At 33.6% G+C, this 13,622-nt stretch overlaps 2 protein-coding genes and 1 long non-coding RNA gene across 3 annotated transcripts; 1 reads left to right on the top strand and 2 right to left on the bottom strand.

Annotated features, from left to right (window-relative positions):
- The first annotated feature begins 1,888 nt into the window (after window positions 1-1,888).
- Window positions 1,889-4,171, top strand: LOC140052490 (uncharacterized). The gene has a single exon (XM_072098097.1). The coding sequence runs from the start codon at window positions 1,889-1,891 to the stop codon at window positions 4,169-4,171; it is 2,283 nt and encodes a 760-aa protein (XP_071954198.1).
- Window positions 4,172-7,542: 3,371 nt separating this feature from the next.
- On the bottom strand, window positions 7,543-8,814 carry LOC140052489 (histamine N-methyltransferase A-like). The gene is made up of 3 exons (XM_072098096.1): window positions 8,634-8,814; window positions 8,021-8,344; window positions 7,543-7,880 (listed from the first exon to the last, which is right to left on the bottom strand). Exons 1-3 carry the CDS (start codon window positions 8,749-8,751, stop codon window positions 7,543-7,545), a joined length of 780 nt encoding a protein of 259 aa, XP_071954197.1. The 5' UTR covers window positions 8,752-8,814.
- Window positions 8,815-10,555: 1,741 nt separating this feature from the next.
- LOC140051534 (uncharacterized) lies at window positions 10,556-12,646 on the bottom strand. The gene is made up of 3 exons (XR_011845533.1): window positions 12,423-12,646; window positions 12,080-12,305; window positions 10,556-11,973 (listed from the first exon to the last, which is right to left on the bottom strand). It is a non-coding gene; the product is annotated as an uncharacterized lncRNA (long non-coding RNA).
- Between the last annotated feature and the right edge of the window lie 976 nt (window positions 12,647-13,622).

Here is a 13,622-nt window from a genome sequence, read left to right as displayed (position 1 = left end):
TTCGTACTGTTCTTCAATTGAACAATTATAACTTCTTCGGTTAAACGGCGTTCTCACCGAAATTGAAGAATGGGTGTTTTTAACCGGTTATTTTACGCTGCCATTTAACCGGTTACCACAAATTTATCCTGGATGCTACTGATCTATGGAAGCGTACACCGTGACAAGCATATACTCGTTTGATTGTAAATTCCAAAGAAACACAAACAAAAGGTGTGCTTTCGCTTTTATGTGCATTCGTCTGTATCAACAGTATAATAACGCATCTTTAAATTACAAACGTTTGGTACATAATATTTAATGTATATACCTTGTATATGTAAACGATATATGTAACTCAAGTACACAAATTGAATTAATTAGCTTTGCCGATGATACAACACGATTCAAGTGTGGAAATAACCTGAACGCATTGGCAAACACTATGAATGTGGAACTAGATAGAATTAATATGTGGTTCAAAGCTAATAAACTTTTATTAAACACCAGCAAAACAAATTACGTAATCTTTAAAACTGCCCAAAGGCGTATTATTACAACCAACATTGATTTGAAAATGAATAACATTACTTTAGAACAACAAAAAAATGTAACATTTCTTGGGGTTGTAATAAATGAGAACCTTTGCTGGAAAAATCATATAAGGCTTATTAGCAAAAAAACCGCTAGGTCTATTGGAATATTGATAAAAACTAGACATTTTTTTCCTAATTATATTTTAACAAATTTGTATAATACATTAATTCTACCGCACCTTCAGTATGGAAACATTATTTGGGGCAGTACATATGATAGTACACTAGAATCCCTTCTTAAACTCCAGAAAAAGGCTGCTAGAATAATTTTATTTAAAAAGCCATGGCAACATTCTGAGCCACTGTTTAAGCAATTAAATATACTTAACATACAAGATATCAACAGAGTTACCGTCCTAGGTTTCATGGCCCAGATTAAAAGCAATGTTTTACCCAGACGAATCCAAATGATATTCAAAAGAAACGAAAATACTACCCATAATATTCGAAATATTTGTAGCGTAAAACAACCATACTCTAGGTTAACGTCTGGTCAACATTTTATCAGTATTCACGGACCGAAACTATGGAACGAGCTCTGTAGAAATCACTTAGATATTGTTAACAAAAATTATAAAATACTAAAAAAATATGTAAAAAGAGACATTTTATCGAATTACAGAACTTAAAATGCTTCACTCATAAAATATAGATGCATATATTATGCATTTGTGTTGGTGTGTGCGAGTGTACACACATAGCCTAATACAGCCGTATCGAGATCGAGACAGGACGTGTTTTCTTTGACGATAGTATTCTACTTGATTATTACCTTAGATTCACGATTTTGATGTTTCCCTGTTTATCTGTAATTTTTGTTGAACCAGTTTTATTGCATTTTCTACGATCTGATTGCATCGACGAAGCTGCCTTTGAGTGGATTTTGACACATGATTAGTGTAGGCTAAACTAAGTATCTGCGTGTGTGCTGACTTGCCTTCAAATCACCCGCCAGTGTGCTAGTGACGTCACTCGTTGTAATACCACTCCTCAAGCCTAACTCTCGAGCGGCCGTGACCTAGCATCATAATGGCCAACAACTTACTATTGTACCTGTTATCGGTGCAACATTATCAATTCGGATTTGTATCGATCTGAGCTCATCGGAAATACACATACATCGAGATGTTAACTACAATACATTTATTACAAAATGTAGGCCTATACCAAACAAGTCTTTTAAACACGGTCAAAGTAAGTTATACAGCATATTTGTATCTAAATTATTTACACCTGTCAATAACCGAACATCAAAGCAAAAAATAAAAACAACTAGAACGAAAGCCGACAGCTTTATTTTGTTTTTTGGTCTTATGCTAGCTGGCGATGTCCATCCATGCCCGGGGCCTACCGGAGGAAGAAAACCTAAGTGCCCATGTATAGTTTGTTCAAAAGGAATAATCAAAACCAGTCGAGCTATATCGTATGATAATTGTGATCGTTGGTCGCACATAAATTGCATAAACTTCCCGTTAAAGAAGTATACTGATCTATGTCATTCAGGGGAAGAATTTGCATATGAATGCCAAGAATGTGTATTTAGAAACCTGCCGTTTAGCAACGCTGATGTTAACGATACTTCAAATGACCACCGCGATATCGATACATCAACTCTTACAAACGATTCGTGTGATGACCCCGATACATTGTTATCTGAAATCTTCAGATGCAAAGGTCTCCATTATTTACACCTGAACACCAAAAGCCTTCTTCCAAAAATCGATGAAATTCGGTCTATTGCAAAAAAGACTGATGTATCCTTAATAGCAATTAGTGAGTCCTGGCTGGATAAATCTGTAAATAACAGTGAAATAAGTATCGACAATTATTCAATTGAAAGAAAAGATAGATGTACGAATAGTGTTGGAGGAGGCGTATGCCTCTATATACGAAATGATCTTACCTACAACGTGAGAGATGATCTCCAAAACGATGATATTGAATCTTTATGGATAAATATACTATTACCTAAAACCAAACCTATTCTAATCGGAACCTGTTACCGACCTGAAAAGCAGCGATCGTTTTTTACCTCACTTGAGACAATCTGTGGAGATATTTTACAAGGTCAAGAAGTTATTATTTTAGGTGACTTTAATGTAGATGTATCATCTAATAATTTAAGTAAAAATAAATGGGTGTCCCAATTTTGTAATATGTTTAATCTCACCCAACTTATTAAGGACCCAACACGTATTACTTGCACTACCTCTACCATCATAGATCTTATTTTCTCATCCGAACCTCTTAACATTTTCCAATACGGAGTTATCCCTTACGGTGTCAGTGATCATTTTATAACTTACTGCACCAGAAAGATAGTTAAAATCCCGATTAAGAGGCATAAGACGATTAAAATACGATCTATGAAATCATTCTCATCAGAACTACTTACTTCTAAATTAAATGAATTAGATTGGTCCGATATCACAAATTGCACAAATGTCTGCACTGCATGGGACTGGTTCAAACTAAAAATGATAAATGCCATCAACCAAGTTGCTCCTTTAAAAGAAATAAGAATTAAACAACGTTCCAAACCCTGGTTCACATCAGAAATTAGATATCTGATCATTAAACGTGATAAATGCTTAGCTAAATTTAAGAGAACTCGTAATGAGCACATATTTACTGTCTTTAAAAAGTTAAGAAATTCTGTAAAATATAAAATAAAAAGAGCTAAGTCATCTTATTTTTCGGACAAACTAAAGGAAAATAAAAATAACCCCAACAAATTATGGAATGTTTTAACAAGTTTAGGTACCGGAACAGAAAATAAATCTGAAAACATTGCTCTAAAATGTGAAGATAAAATAATTTATGACAAAAGCTCGATTGCTGACTATTTAAATTCCTTTTTCATTAATACTCCTGAAAATTTAGTCAACAAACTCCCTCCTTCATCTAATACTTACAATGAAAACCACGTTAAACATTACTATGCAGATAAAAAAGGTGTATTTGCCTTTAAAGAAGTAAATGAACAAACCGTACTAACGATAATAAACAACTTAAATAGTAAGAAAGGTGCGGGTTTAGATTCCTTACCTGCCAGATTTTTCAAAGATGGGGCTCTGGCCATCTTACATCCACTGAGCCATATTATAAATATATCCATTTCAACCGGTTATATCCCTTCTGATTGGAAATCTGCTAAGGTAGTGCCTATTTACAAAAAGAAAGATCGATTATATGCTGGAAACTATAGACCCGTTTCTATTCTATCTGCAGTGTCTAAAATTATAGAACGTATTATGTATAATCAATTAATGAGTTACTTAAACGACCAATCACTTCTTTATACCTATCAATCAGGTTTTAGACCTTCATTTTCTACAGAAACATGTCTAATACATCTATCGGATTCTGTTAGAAATGGATGGGATAAAGGGAAAATGACTGGTATGATAATAATTGACCTTCAAAAGGCGTTCGACACAGTAGACCACGACATATTATTGTATAAATTAAAGGCCATGGGTTTTACTAGTCTATCTCTGTCATGGATGCAATCATACCTCCACCGTAGATCCCAAGTTGTTGACATAAAAGGTACTAAATCAACATTTCTTGACGTCAAGTGTGGAGTACCCTAGGGATCTATTCTGGGTCCCTTACTATTTTTGCTATATGTCAACGACATGGAATCGGCCGTTGGTTGTGAGTTGTTGCTATATGCAGACGATGCAGCCCTTTTGGTCACAAATAAAGACCGAGAGTATATTGAAAACAGACTAAGTAATGAATTGCAAGCGCTGAATCTGTGGCTTTCTGACAATAGATTATCCCTTCATTTTGGTAAGACGGAGTCAATTTTATTTGGTACAAAAACCATGTGTAGAAAACAGTCAGAAATGAAAATTACCTGTAATAATAAAAAAATAACTGCTAAATCTTCAATCACATACCTTGTTGACCAGAACCTGACTGGTACACTACAGGTATGAAAGTAATCAATAAAATTCATTGTATACTTAAATTTCTTAATAGAAATAAAAAATATATTACTAAATATGCTCTTAAATTAATTGCATCTTCTCTGACACAATGTCATTATGACTATGGGTGCTGTGTATGGTACTCGTGTACAAATAAATATATTAAAAATAGGCTACAGACGTCTCAAAACAAAATTATTAGGTGCATTTCGAACCTAGGACCACGATCTCATATAGGTATACATGAGTTTGTAAACTTAAATTGGTTGCCAGTTGACAAGAGAGGAAACTATGTATTATGTATAAAATAATTAATAAAAGTGCTCCAACTTACCTGGATACAATTACCCTGACGAGACAACGTCACAATCACAATACAAGATTTGCTAGAGACAGCATTTCGATCCAAATTCCAGCCATAGGAACTCACAACAGGTCAACTTTCTTAATAACAAGCATTCAGTTATGGAATTCACTCCTTTATTTTGTTCAAAGCTCCTCTTCATTACAATTATTTAAACAGAGATCAAAAGGTTATTTTTGTGAAATTCTTAGATTAAGAGAAATTTAATTTGCTATTTGTTTGTGTTTTATGTTTAAGTAATTGTGGTTTTCCTTGTTTATTCTGTTATATTTGTTTAGGACCACAATGGAAATAAGTTTGCCGTCTCGGTACTTTTTTGTGTATTTATCCTATTGATTTTATATCAGAATAAAGAAAAAAAAAAAAAAAAAAGCCTGTTTTATATTATATGTATTCATACTTTTGCTATAATATATATAGAAAGAATCCACATGTATACTGGAAGTAATAAACTGAATATCTTCTTTTTTAAGACAAAATGTATAAATAATCATGTTAGAAAAACAGTATCGCTTTTTGATGATGAACAACTCTAAACTGTATATAGGAAATGTTTTTTTTTTTATTTTGTATCTATTATGTTGTGTTTATTGTCTTATGTAAAAGGGTCCTGCAAAAACAGAAGTGTAAACTTCTCTATGCAGGATCCTTGCCATCATTTATGCTATGAAACTGTGTTTATAAACGATGAGTAAATAAATGTGAATTGAATTGAATTGAATACAACTAAAAGAAATCAACTACAACCAAATTAAAATACAGGTACAGAAATAAACTTTCATAATATTTTATCGCAGGTTTCTAGTAATTACCAATTCTAGAATAATGATATTTATTGGTTGCTCTCCTTTAAAACTGAGAGAACTCTCGCAACAAGAGGTTCGACCACAACATATTTTAAAAATTATAGTTACAATACATATATACAAAAGTTAACGAATCACAATAACAATTCGTAAAGCAGTACCGTACACATTCTACGGACTTAATACAAATATTTTCATATATTATATTCATATATATATATAAATCCAAAGGCAAATTACTGAAAAAAATGACAATGCTGTGGGTATCAGTGGCTGGATCTCAATGGAGATACAAAAAAAAAAAAAAAAGCGAAAGCTAAATCAAAACGGAAAAGTAAAACAGTCAGAAAAGTTAGCAGATCAGAGCAGAGCAACACTAGCCCATATATATAAAATAGCAGGCAAATTACATATATATATATAAACTCATTTGAAACGAAAAAGATGAGGAAATCTGTGAGAATCTGTGTCCCCAACCGAGACTCTAACTCGGACCGTCTGCTTGATATGCAGTTGCCCTAACCATTAGACCACTGGGGCTTTCATGGTATTCTTCAAACTCGATTGGATAGCGACTCTTTAACATTCTCGGCGTGGTACGGTGGAACAGCACTAGTCCTCAGTTGTACGCACGCGCAACAGAGATCAAATTGATACGCCCTCATCTTCGGAGATCCCACCTCGTGAACAATACTATAGTATATAAGATCTTTGCTCGTGAATAAAAATACTGTAAGATGAGGGCGTATCAATTTGATCTCTGGTGCGCGTGCGTACAACTGAGGACTGACTAGTGCTGTTCCGCCGCCGGCGTAATATTTTTTTTCCAGGACGAACGTGGGCAGAAATCATGAATAATTCATGATTAATTATGACATAATAGGGAACATTATAGAGGGTCCTATATAAGCATGCAGAGAGATTAAATAATTAGTGTAAACAGCGTTTGCCAACCGAAATGTAAAGGCTTTAACCTATTACACTGGAGCTCTCGGTTCGAGGTCTTTCATGAACATGTTTTTTTTAATAGTTGAGAGAGATTATTTAGAGGGTTAGGTTTAGTACATTTAGGGAGTAGATCAGCTATCTTGCAATTCTTTATAATAGAAAATAATTAAGGTAATGAATTATTCATGATTTCTGCCCACGTTCGTCCTGAAAAAAAAAAAAAAAACACGCGTTCCACCGTACCACGCCGAGAATATTAAAGAGTCGCTATCCAATCGAGTTCGAACAATACCATGAAAGCCCCAGTGGTCTAATTAGGACATCTGCATATCAAGCAGGCGGTCCGAGTTCGAGTCTCGGTTGGGGCGACTTTTTCTCATTCTCACAGATTTCCTCATCTTTATCGTTTCAAATTAATTAATTAAATTTCAGTATATCACCGGGTGGTTTAGAATTAATGTTCTTTGCCTGATTTGTTTATATATATAAACTCATATATTTAATTTTCTTATATACATCCGTTTGTCAGTCCGTCACTACCATAACAAAAATGGTTACCAGTAGATTTTCTAAAAATATGTGGACTGATGAAATTGAACGACGATGATGGTACACAAAAGGCTCATCCATTTGGTATAACGTACACAGCCATATGTACAGATGTATTAGATTATTAATAAAATTAATTATTAAACAATTTATTACAAAGCAGTACCAGCACGTTGGTTGGATTAATTTATTTACCAATAATATAGATTAGTTAAAATGGGACAAAATCTTACGGCATTTCTAAAGTTGTGTAGATAGTGTACCTTATTGTATATATTTTATTTGCATATTGTATACAATGTTATAGACATATATTTTAAATCTATTTGACAACAACGCGATCATAGATTCAGGATATTGGTTTAACATTTCTTTTGAATAAATATAACATCAAAATCATTCCTCAGCAATATTTGTCCGTCGGAACTTTTAATATAATCAATTACTTTGTTATACAAACTCTCCGAGACACTTTCCTTGAAATCTACAGTTTGCGTTAAATAATCTATCGTAACTTTTTTTTCTCGTGGGTGATCATCAGATGAAATGAAGTCTGTTATGTCAGTAGTACATTCGTGGTGGTAACGTTGAAATTGAAATTGACTTTCTTGACATACGGTCAGGACGTCACTGCAATTAATGGTTTGTAATGGACCAATGTCCGGAAAACGTTTTACTATTTTAGAATAGGAATTTTCATCTGTTATGTGGAAAAAAAGAAGAGCTTTAGGTTAGCATGAACCCTTCCTCATACGTTTGTCCATAGTTTGATCATGGATCTAGGTCCATGGTTTGATTCCTCAACAAATATATTGAGCTACTAACGATATTGCAACTTACCAGAACCAACCAGGATCATCAACATTCCTCCATTTTCTAACATATTGTACATAAATATAATATCGTCTGCTGGATTTTCAAGATGATAGATAGAGTCTAAAGAGTTGATATGGTGATATTTTGTAGCATTTCCTTCTTTTTCAAGATTTTCCTTAAACTGCTGAAATGTACCATTAAACCAAGAATATTCTACGTTGCTCCAGTTGTTCTTTGCAGTAAGTCTTTTGTATTCCTCAATGGCTTCCTCAGCTGGTTCAATAACCGTGTTTTCAAGTTTTCCAAAATGATCAGACAGTTGTTTGGTAAATATACTTTCAATTTCTCCTAAATAAAATACGATAAAGATGATGCTTTTATTTCTTTAATTTGTTCAGTAATAGAAATATAATCGAAATATGTGATAAACACATCGAGATTGCACACATGTTTCGCTGGTACCACTTAGTTATCATCCTACTTAGTATAGGTCTACAAGTTATTAAATTGATGACGACACACAGTTTTATTTATAAATTCCAAAACTAAAAAGAAAATAATTTTAACAATTGTAGAAATTTAATTCACATTTGTAATCATGTGCCAATGAATTCATCTGCTATTTGAATCTACCTACCATTATCACTTCCGATTCCCAAACTTCGTATATTCGTATCTTTAGTATCCATCTTTTCGATCACTGATGTCACAAACACAGATTTCGCCAATTCTTCCATAACTTTGTATCTTCCCATTTCAATGAACGCAACTTAAATCCTTCCATATAGTAAACTTTATCATCTACCAAAGTCGCCATATTTAGATCTTGTTAAACCAAGGCAGTCTAACAACAGGACGTGGAGTACGCTTGACAAGATGCGATATCAGAATTTAATGTGCGACGAATTCATACAAAGTCGTCGAATTCTAGGCTATGTACACCATACGTTGAATTGTTTTTAGTGCTATTTAATAGTATTTTAGTACTAAGAGGTCATGCGTCCGATTAAACAATAGTTCATAGAGCCAAAGCGACAGAGCGATATTCTTGTATCTTTTATTATTCCTTTTTATTATTCGTTTTTATTGTTATGTAAATTGTACAGTAATTTTGTAAATGCAACGTTTTTAGCCTTGCGGCTACTTGTAAGTTTTATACCCGAATAAAATAATAAAATAAATAAATAAAAAAGATTATTTACAAATATAGTTTAAATAGGTATAGGCCTACTGTATATAATTTTCAAAATTACTATGTTAGTTGTCTTTGAACTATTTGTATTATAGTGTTGGCATTCTCTACTGAACCACTTTGGAAATCAATGCTTTAGCACTGAAAGTGTAATTCAGTATAAAGACAGAATAAATAAATAAAATTGATCTGATCGAAGTAGAAACTATTTAAGATTTAACAGTTCTTTTATGTTTTTCATTTTTCTCCTGTGATTTGAAATTATGATCATTTTGACAATGTTGACATGAAAATGCATAAACCATAATATGATGTTTATAGTCACTTTATTGTTGCGATTCCCTCTAAAAAGTACCTTTTATACATCCTCTTCACTCCCGACATTAACTCATTTATATTGAATTTGGGAAGTGTTTTGGAGTAAAACAAGGCTATCAATGCGTATACGGACTATTTTGTTACCCATTGGTGTATGTTACTAAACATTTGAATGGTGAGTACTAAACACAATCAGATTTAGCAAACGTTTATATTTATAGCATACCGCTATGTAGCATTGTGCATGCGCAAACTTTTCTTTGTGTATATTCTCCTACAGCACTGATATTCTTACCCCGCTCATTTATTAAGGGCTGGATGTGAACCTCACGGTTTACACAATTAAGCACAGCTTCTGGGTGTGGGTTGCCAGTAGAATTCTATAAATTATTCCCGTACGACAACAATATGAAATGCTATTAACTAATTAAAAAATGTAATAAAGCTACTGGATGTGATGGGTTGCCCGTTTACTTCTATTGGTACGATATTAAACATATGGTTTATAATTTCCCAACTCTGTAACTTCTTATCTTTAGTATTTATTCTTTCGATCACTGATGTCGCACATGTTGTTACTAATTATTGCATAATCTTATACTTTCCCACTTCAATGAATGTAACTTATGTCCATAGGAAACTTTATCATCTACCAAAGTCGCCATATTAAGCACTGTACTACCCAAACATTATTTAAAAGCTGATGTTGGATTGTGACGACGCCTCCTTTCATAAACCACACGTACGCACGAACTTCAGTGATCAGAGGTACAAAAAGCCTAGTGCCACTAATTCCTAAATTTGAATATAACACGTTTAACCATGGGGCATGTTATACAAATAATGAATGTTTATGTGTGTATATGGTACAAATAATGGCACGAGGTGAATGATGACATGAAATATAACCTTTCGTCATTCACCGAATGCAATTATTTGTACCATATACACACATAAAAATTATTATAATTGATTCCAGTGTCATGTTTTATCTAAAAACGTGTAGGGCTACATTTGACTCACATTGAAACAGAAACATTTAGTTGTTTTTTTGTTATTATATTATTATTTTATTTATTTGCAATATAATTATTATTTTATTTATTTGTATTTTATAAACATATCTACTGTTATAGTGTTAATTATGTCAACAAACGGCCGAAATGCTATGGCCTAGCTAGGCCTAAGCGCCTAGGCCAATGCTAACAGGCCTCCACGGACGGCGTACTAGGCTAGAAAGGCAAACTTCGAAAGGCAACTGGAACTCATCTAGGCGGCTGAAATATTTTTTTCACGTCATGCGACACACACTCGTCCAATCAAATGAAAGGAATTTATTTATATGTTACATAAAACAAAATATCAATTCTCATACTTTATCATGCATTATTACTATCAATCAATCAATCAATCGTTCGATTTATATAGCGCCATTCCAACATTCATTGCTCATGGCGCTGTAAAAAATCAGAAAAGGTGAGTTTTGAGTAGTGACTTAAAGTGACTCAATAATGATGTGTGTTTAATGTTCAAGGGTAGGTGGTTCCAGAGCCTAGGTCCAGCAACACTGAAAGTCCGATCTCCCCAACTATGTTTGCTCCTTGGAATGTCCAGTAGCACCTGATGACTAGATCTTAGTTCTCGCTTTCCCTTCTTGACTGTCAACAATTCTGAGAGATATTTTGGAGCGCAACTATTTAGGCATCGGAACACCAGCAGCAGGATCTTAAATTTAACATGTGACTCCATAGGTAGCCAATTTAACTCTTTGAACAATGGTGTGACGTGATCATACTTCTTGGCACACATCACCAAGCGAGCTGCCCAATTTTGCACCTTCTGGAGAGTCCGCAACTGCTTCTTTGGCAGACCATACAGCAGGGAATTTTCCATATCAAGCCGACTGGTAACAAAAGCATGTACAATCTGCTGTGTTGCACAATGGTTCAAGTAACGTCTGATCTTGGAGATGTTACATAAATGGAAAATAGCAGATCGGCAGATTTTGTTGATATGTGATTCCATGGTCATTTTAATTTACAATCAAGTTGTACTCCAAGGTTACGAACTTCTGATGATGGATTGACTAGTACGCCACCAATACTATATTCTGTAATTATTGTTTCTTATCAATTGCTATCATTGATTTTAAATCCAGAATTATTAATAACTGGTTTAACATTTCTTTTGTATCAATACAAAATCAAAATCGTTCCTCAGCAATATTTTTCCGTCGTATGATTCTGATGAAAAGTCAGAACTTTGAATATAATCAATTACTTCTCGTGGGTGATCATCAGATGAAATGAATTCTGTTATGTCAGTAGTAGTACATTCGTGGTGGTAACGTTCAAATTGAAATTGACTGTCTTCACATAGCCTACGGCCAGGACGTCACTGCAATTAACGGTTGTTAATGGTATAATGTCCTCAAAACGTTTTCCTATTCTATAATAGGAATTTTCATCTGTAGGAAGAAGTAAAGCATTTTAAGTATACACAAAAAGTTTCTTACTAAACGTTTTGAGAAATTTAATAAAACAAATAAAGCAAATATCAATATCGCAACTTACCAGAAGTAACCATAATCATCAAAATCCCGCCATTTTCTAACATATTATACATAGTTAAACTGCTGAAATGTCCCATTAAACCAAGAATAGTCTACGTTGCTCCAGTCGTTATTTGTGGTAAGTCTTTTGTATTCCTCAATAGCTTCATCAGCTGGTTCAATAACCGTGTTTTCAAGTTTTCCAAAGTGATCAGACAATTGTTTAGTAACGATACTTTCAATGTCACCTAAATGAAATGTGATAAAGTCGATGCTTTTATTTCTTATATAAAAATAACTAAACATCAAAAACGTAGGAATTCCCTATGAATTCGCTTGCTATTTGAATCTACAGTACTTTATACCTTTAGAGCTTTCGATTCCCAAACTTCGTATGTTGGTATCTTTAGTATCCATCTTTTCGATCACTGACGTCACAAACACAGATTTCGCCAATTCTTCCATAATCTTGTACCTTCCCATTTTCAATGGAAAAACTTAATCCTTCTAAATAGTAAACGGCATCATTCACAACAGCCGCCATGTTTAGAACTGCACTGAGAAACTAAAAAAAAAAAATCCCATGAGTTTAGTGATTTATTATCAAATATTAATATTTTATAAACAACTTTGTCTACGTGGCAGAGTATTTCACATTTCGTCAATTATGGAATTCCAAACCCGGCAAAAATACATAATGCATCAATTGTCTGTAGGCCTACCGCTTTACTATTTGTTGATTCACTGGTTTTTTTCTTCATTTTCATACTTTCATACACTAAAGGGTGAGCTCGCTCCCCCTCTAGGAAGTGTAGACGATGGTTCTCGGAATGATAATGACTCGGGTAAAAAGGTTTTAGAAGGACGTTCTCCTTGTACGTTTTCTGTCGGTTACCATTATTGAAAATGCTTGACATTCGTAAAACTAAACCTACTCTGTTTCACAGTGTCTTAGATGATTAGTAACATTTTAAAGTATAGTGTTTATTGTTTGGTAGGGCGGAGGTGGGGAGGCGGAGGTCATTTGAGGGAGGTGGTTATTCGAAGGATATGTTTAATTTTTTACTTTTAATAATATGGCAACATTTATAATCAAATAGAATCCTCTAATAGATATGAAAAGTGGTAAAAAAGAATAACAAATGCTTGGTAAATTGAATTCTACTACAAATAGTATAATTATGTTATTATAAGTCTAATTATAATTCAAAGTGATGTTTTATTAGGGAGGCGTTTATTCAAATAAATTACATCCTAATAATTAATAAATTATTTAATGTAAACATCTTTTGAAACTAACTTCCGTGACAGAGTGGGCCGTTTCGGTCCAAGAAGGAAGACGTTGTAGACGGCTTGCAACATGGGCAGATATCCCGGTCCTAACGGGACACGATAGTCTACAGTTATTCCTGCCAGCTTACTCAATAAAACTCGGCTATCGGGGTTTCACTCGATTTTAAACAAAATGTCTTATCATCAGATCTCCTTATGTAATGTTATAATACTATTCCCCACAACACATTCCGATGCTTTATGGCGTATATTTAGTTTGATCTTTATTAATT

This window comes from Antedon mediterranea, chromosome 6, assembly GCF_964355755.1.
Source record: "Antedon mediterranea chromosome 6, ecAntMedi1.1, whole genome shotgun sequence".
NCBI lineage: Eukaryota > Metazoa > Echinodermata > Crinoidea > Comatulida > Antedonidae > Antedon > Antedon mediterranea.
Note: the sequence above shows the minus strand (reverse complement) of the source record. Positions and strands in the feature narration are given on the sequence as shown.

Bases quoted from the DNA above. Each gene is read 5' to 3' on its own strand.
- LOC140052489 (XM_072098096.1), bottom strand. From the start codon at position 8,751: ATGGGAAGATACAAAGTTATGGAAGAATTGGCGAAATCTGTGTTTGTG. The intron at 8,345-8,633 runs GTAGGTAGATTC...TATTTTATTTAG, and splicing joins GGGAATCGGAAGTGATAATG to GAGAAATTGAAAGTATATTT. The intron at 7,881-8,020 runs GTAAGTTGCAAT...TCCACATAACAG, and splicing joins GATGATCCTGGTTGGTTCTG to ATGAAAATTCCTATTCTAAA.
- LOC140052490 (XM_072098097.1), top strand. From the start codon at position 1,889: ATGCTAGCTGGCGATGTCCATCCATGCCCGGGGCCTACCGGAGGAAGA.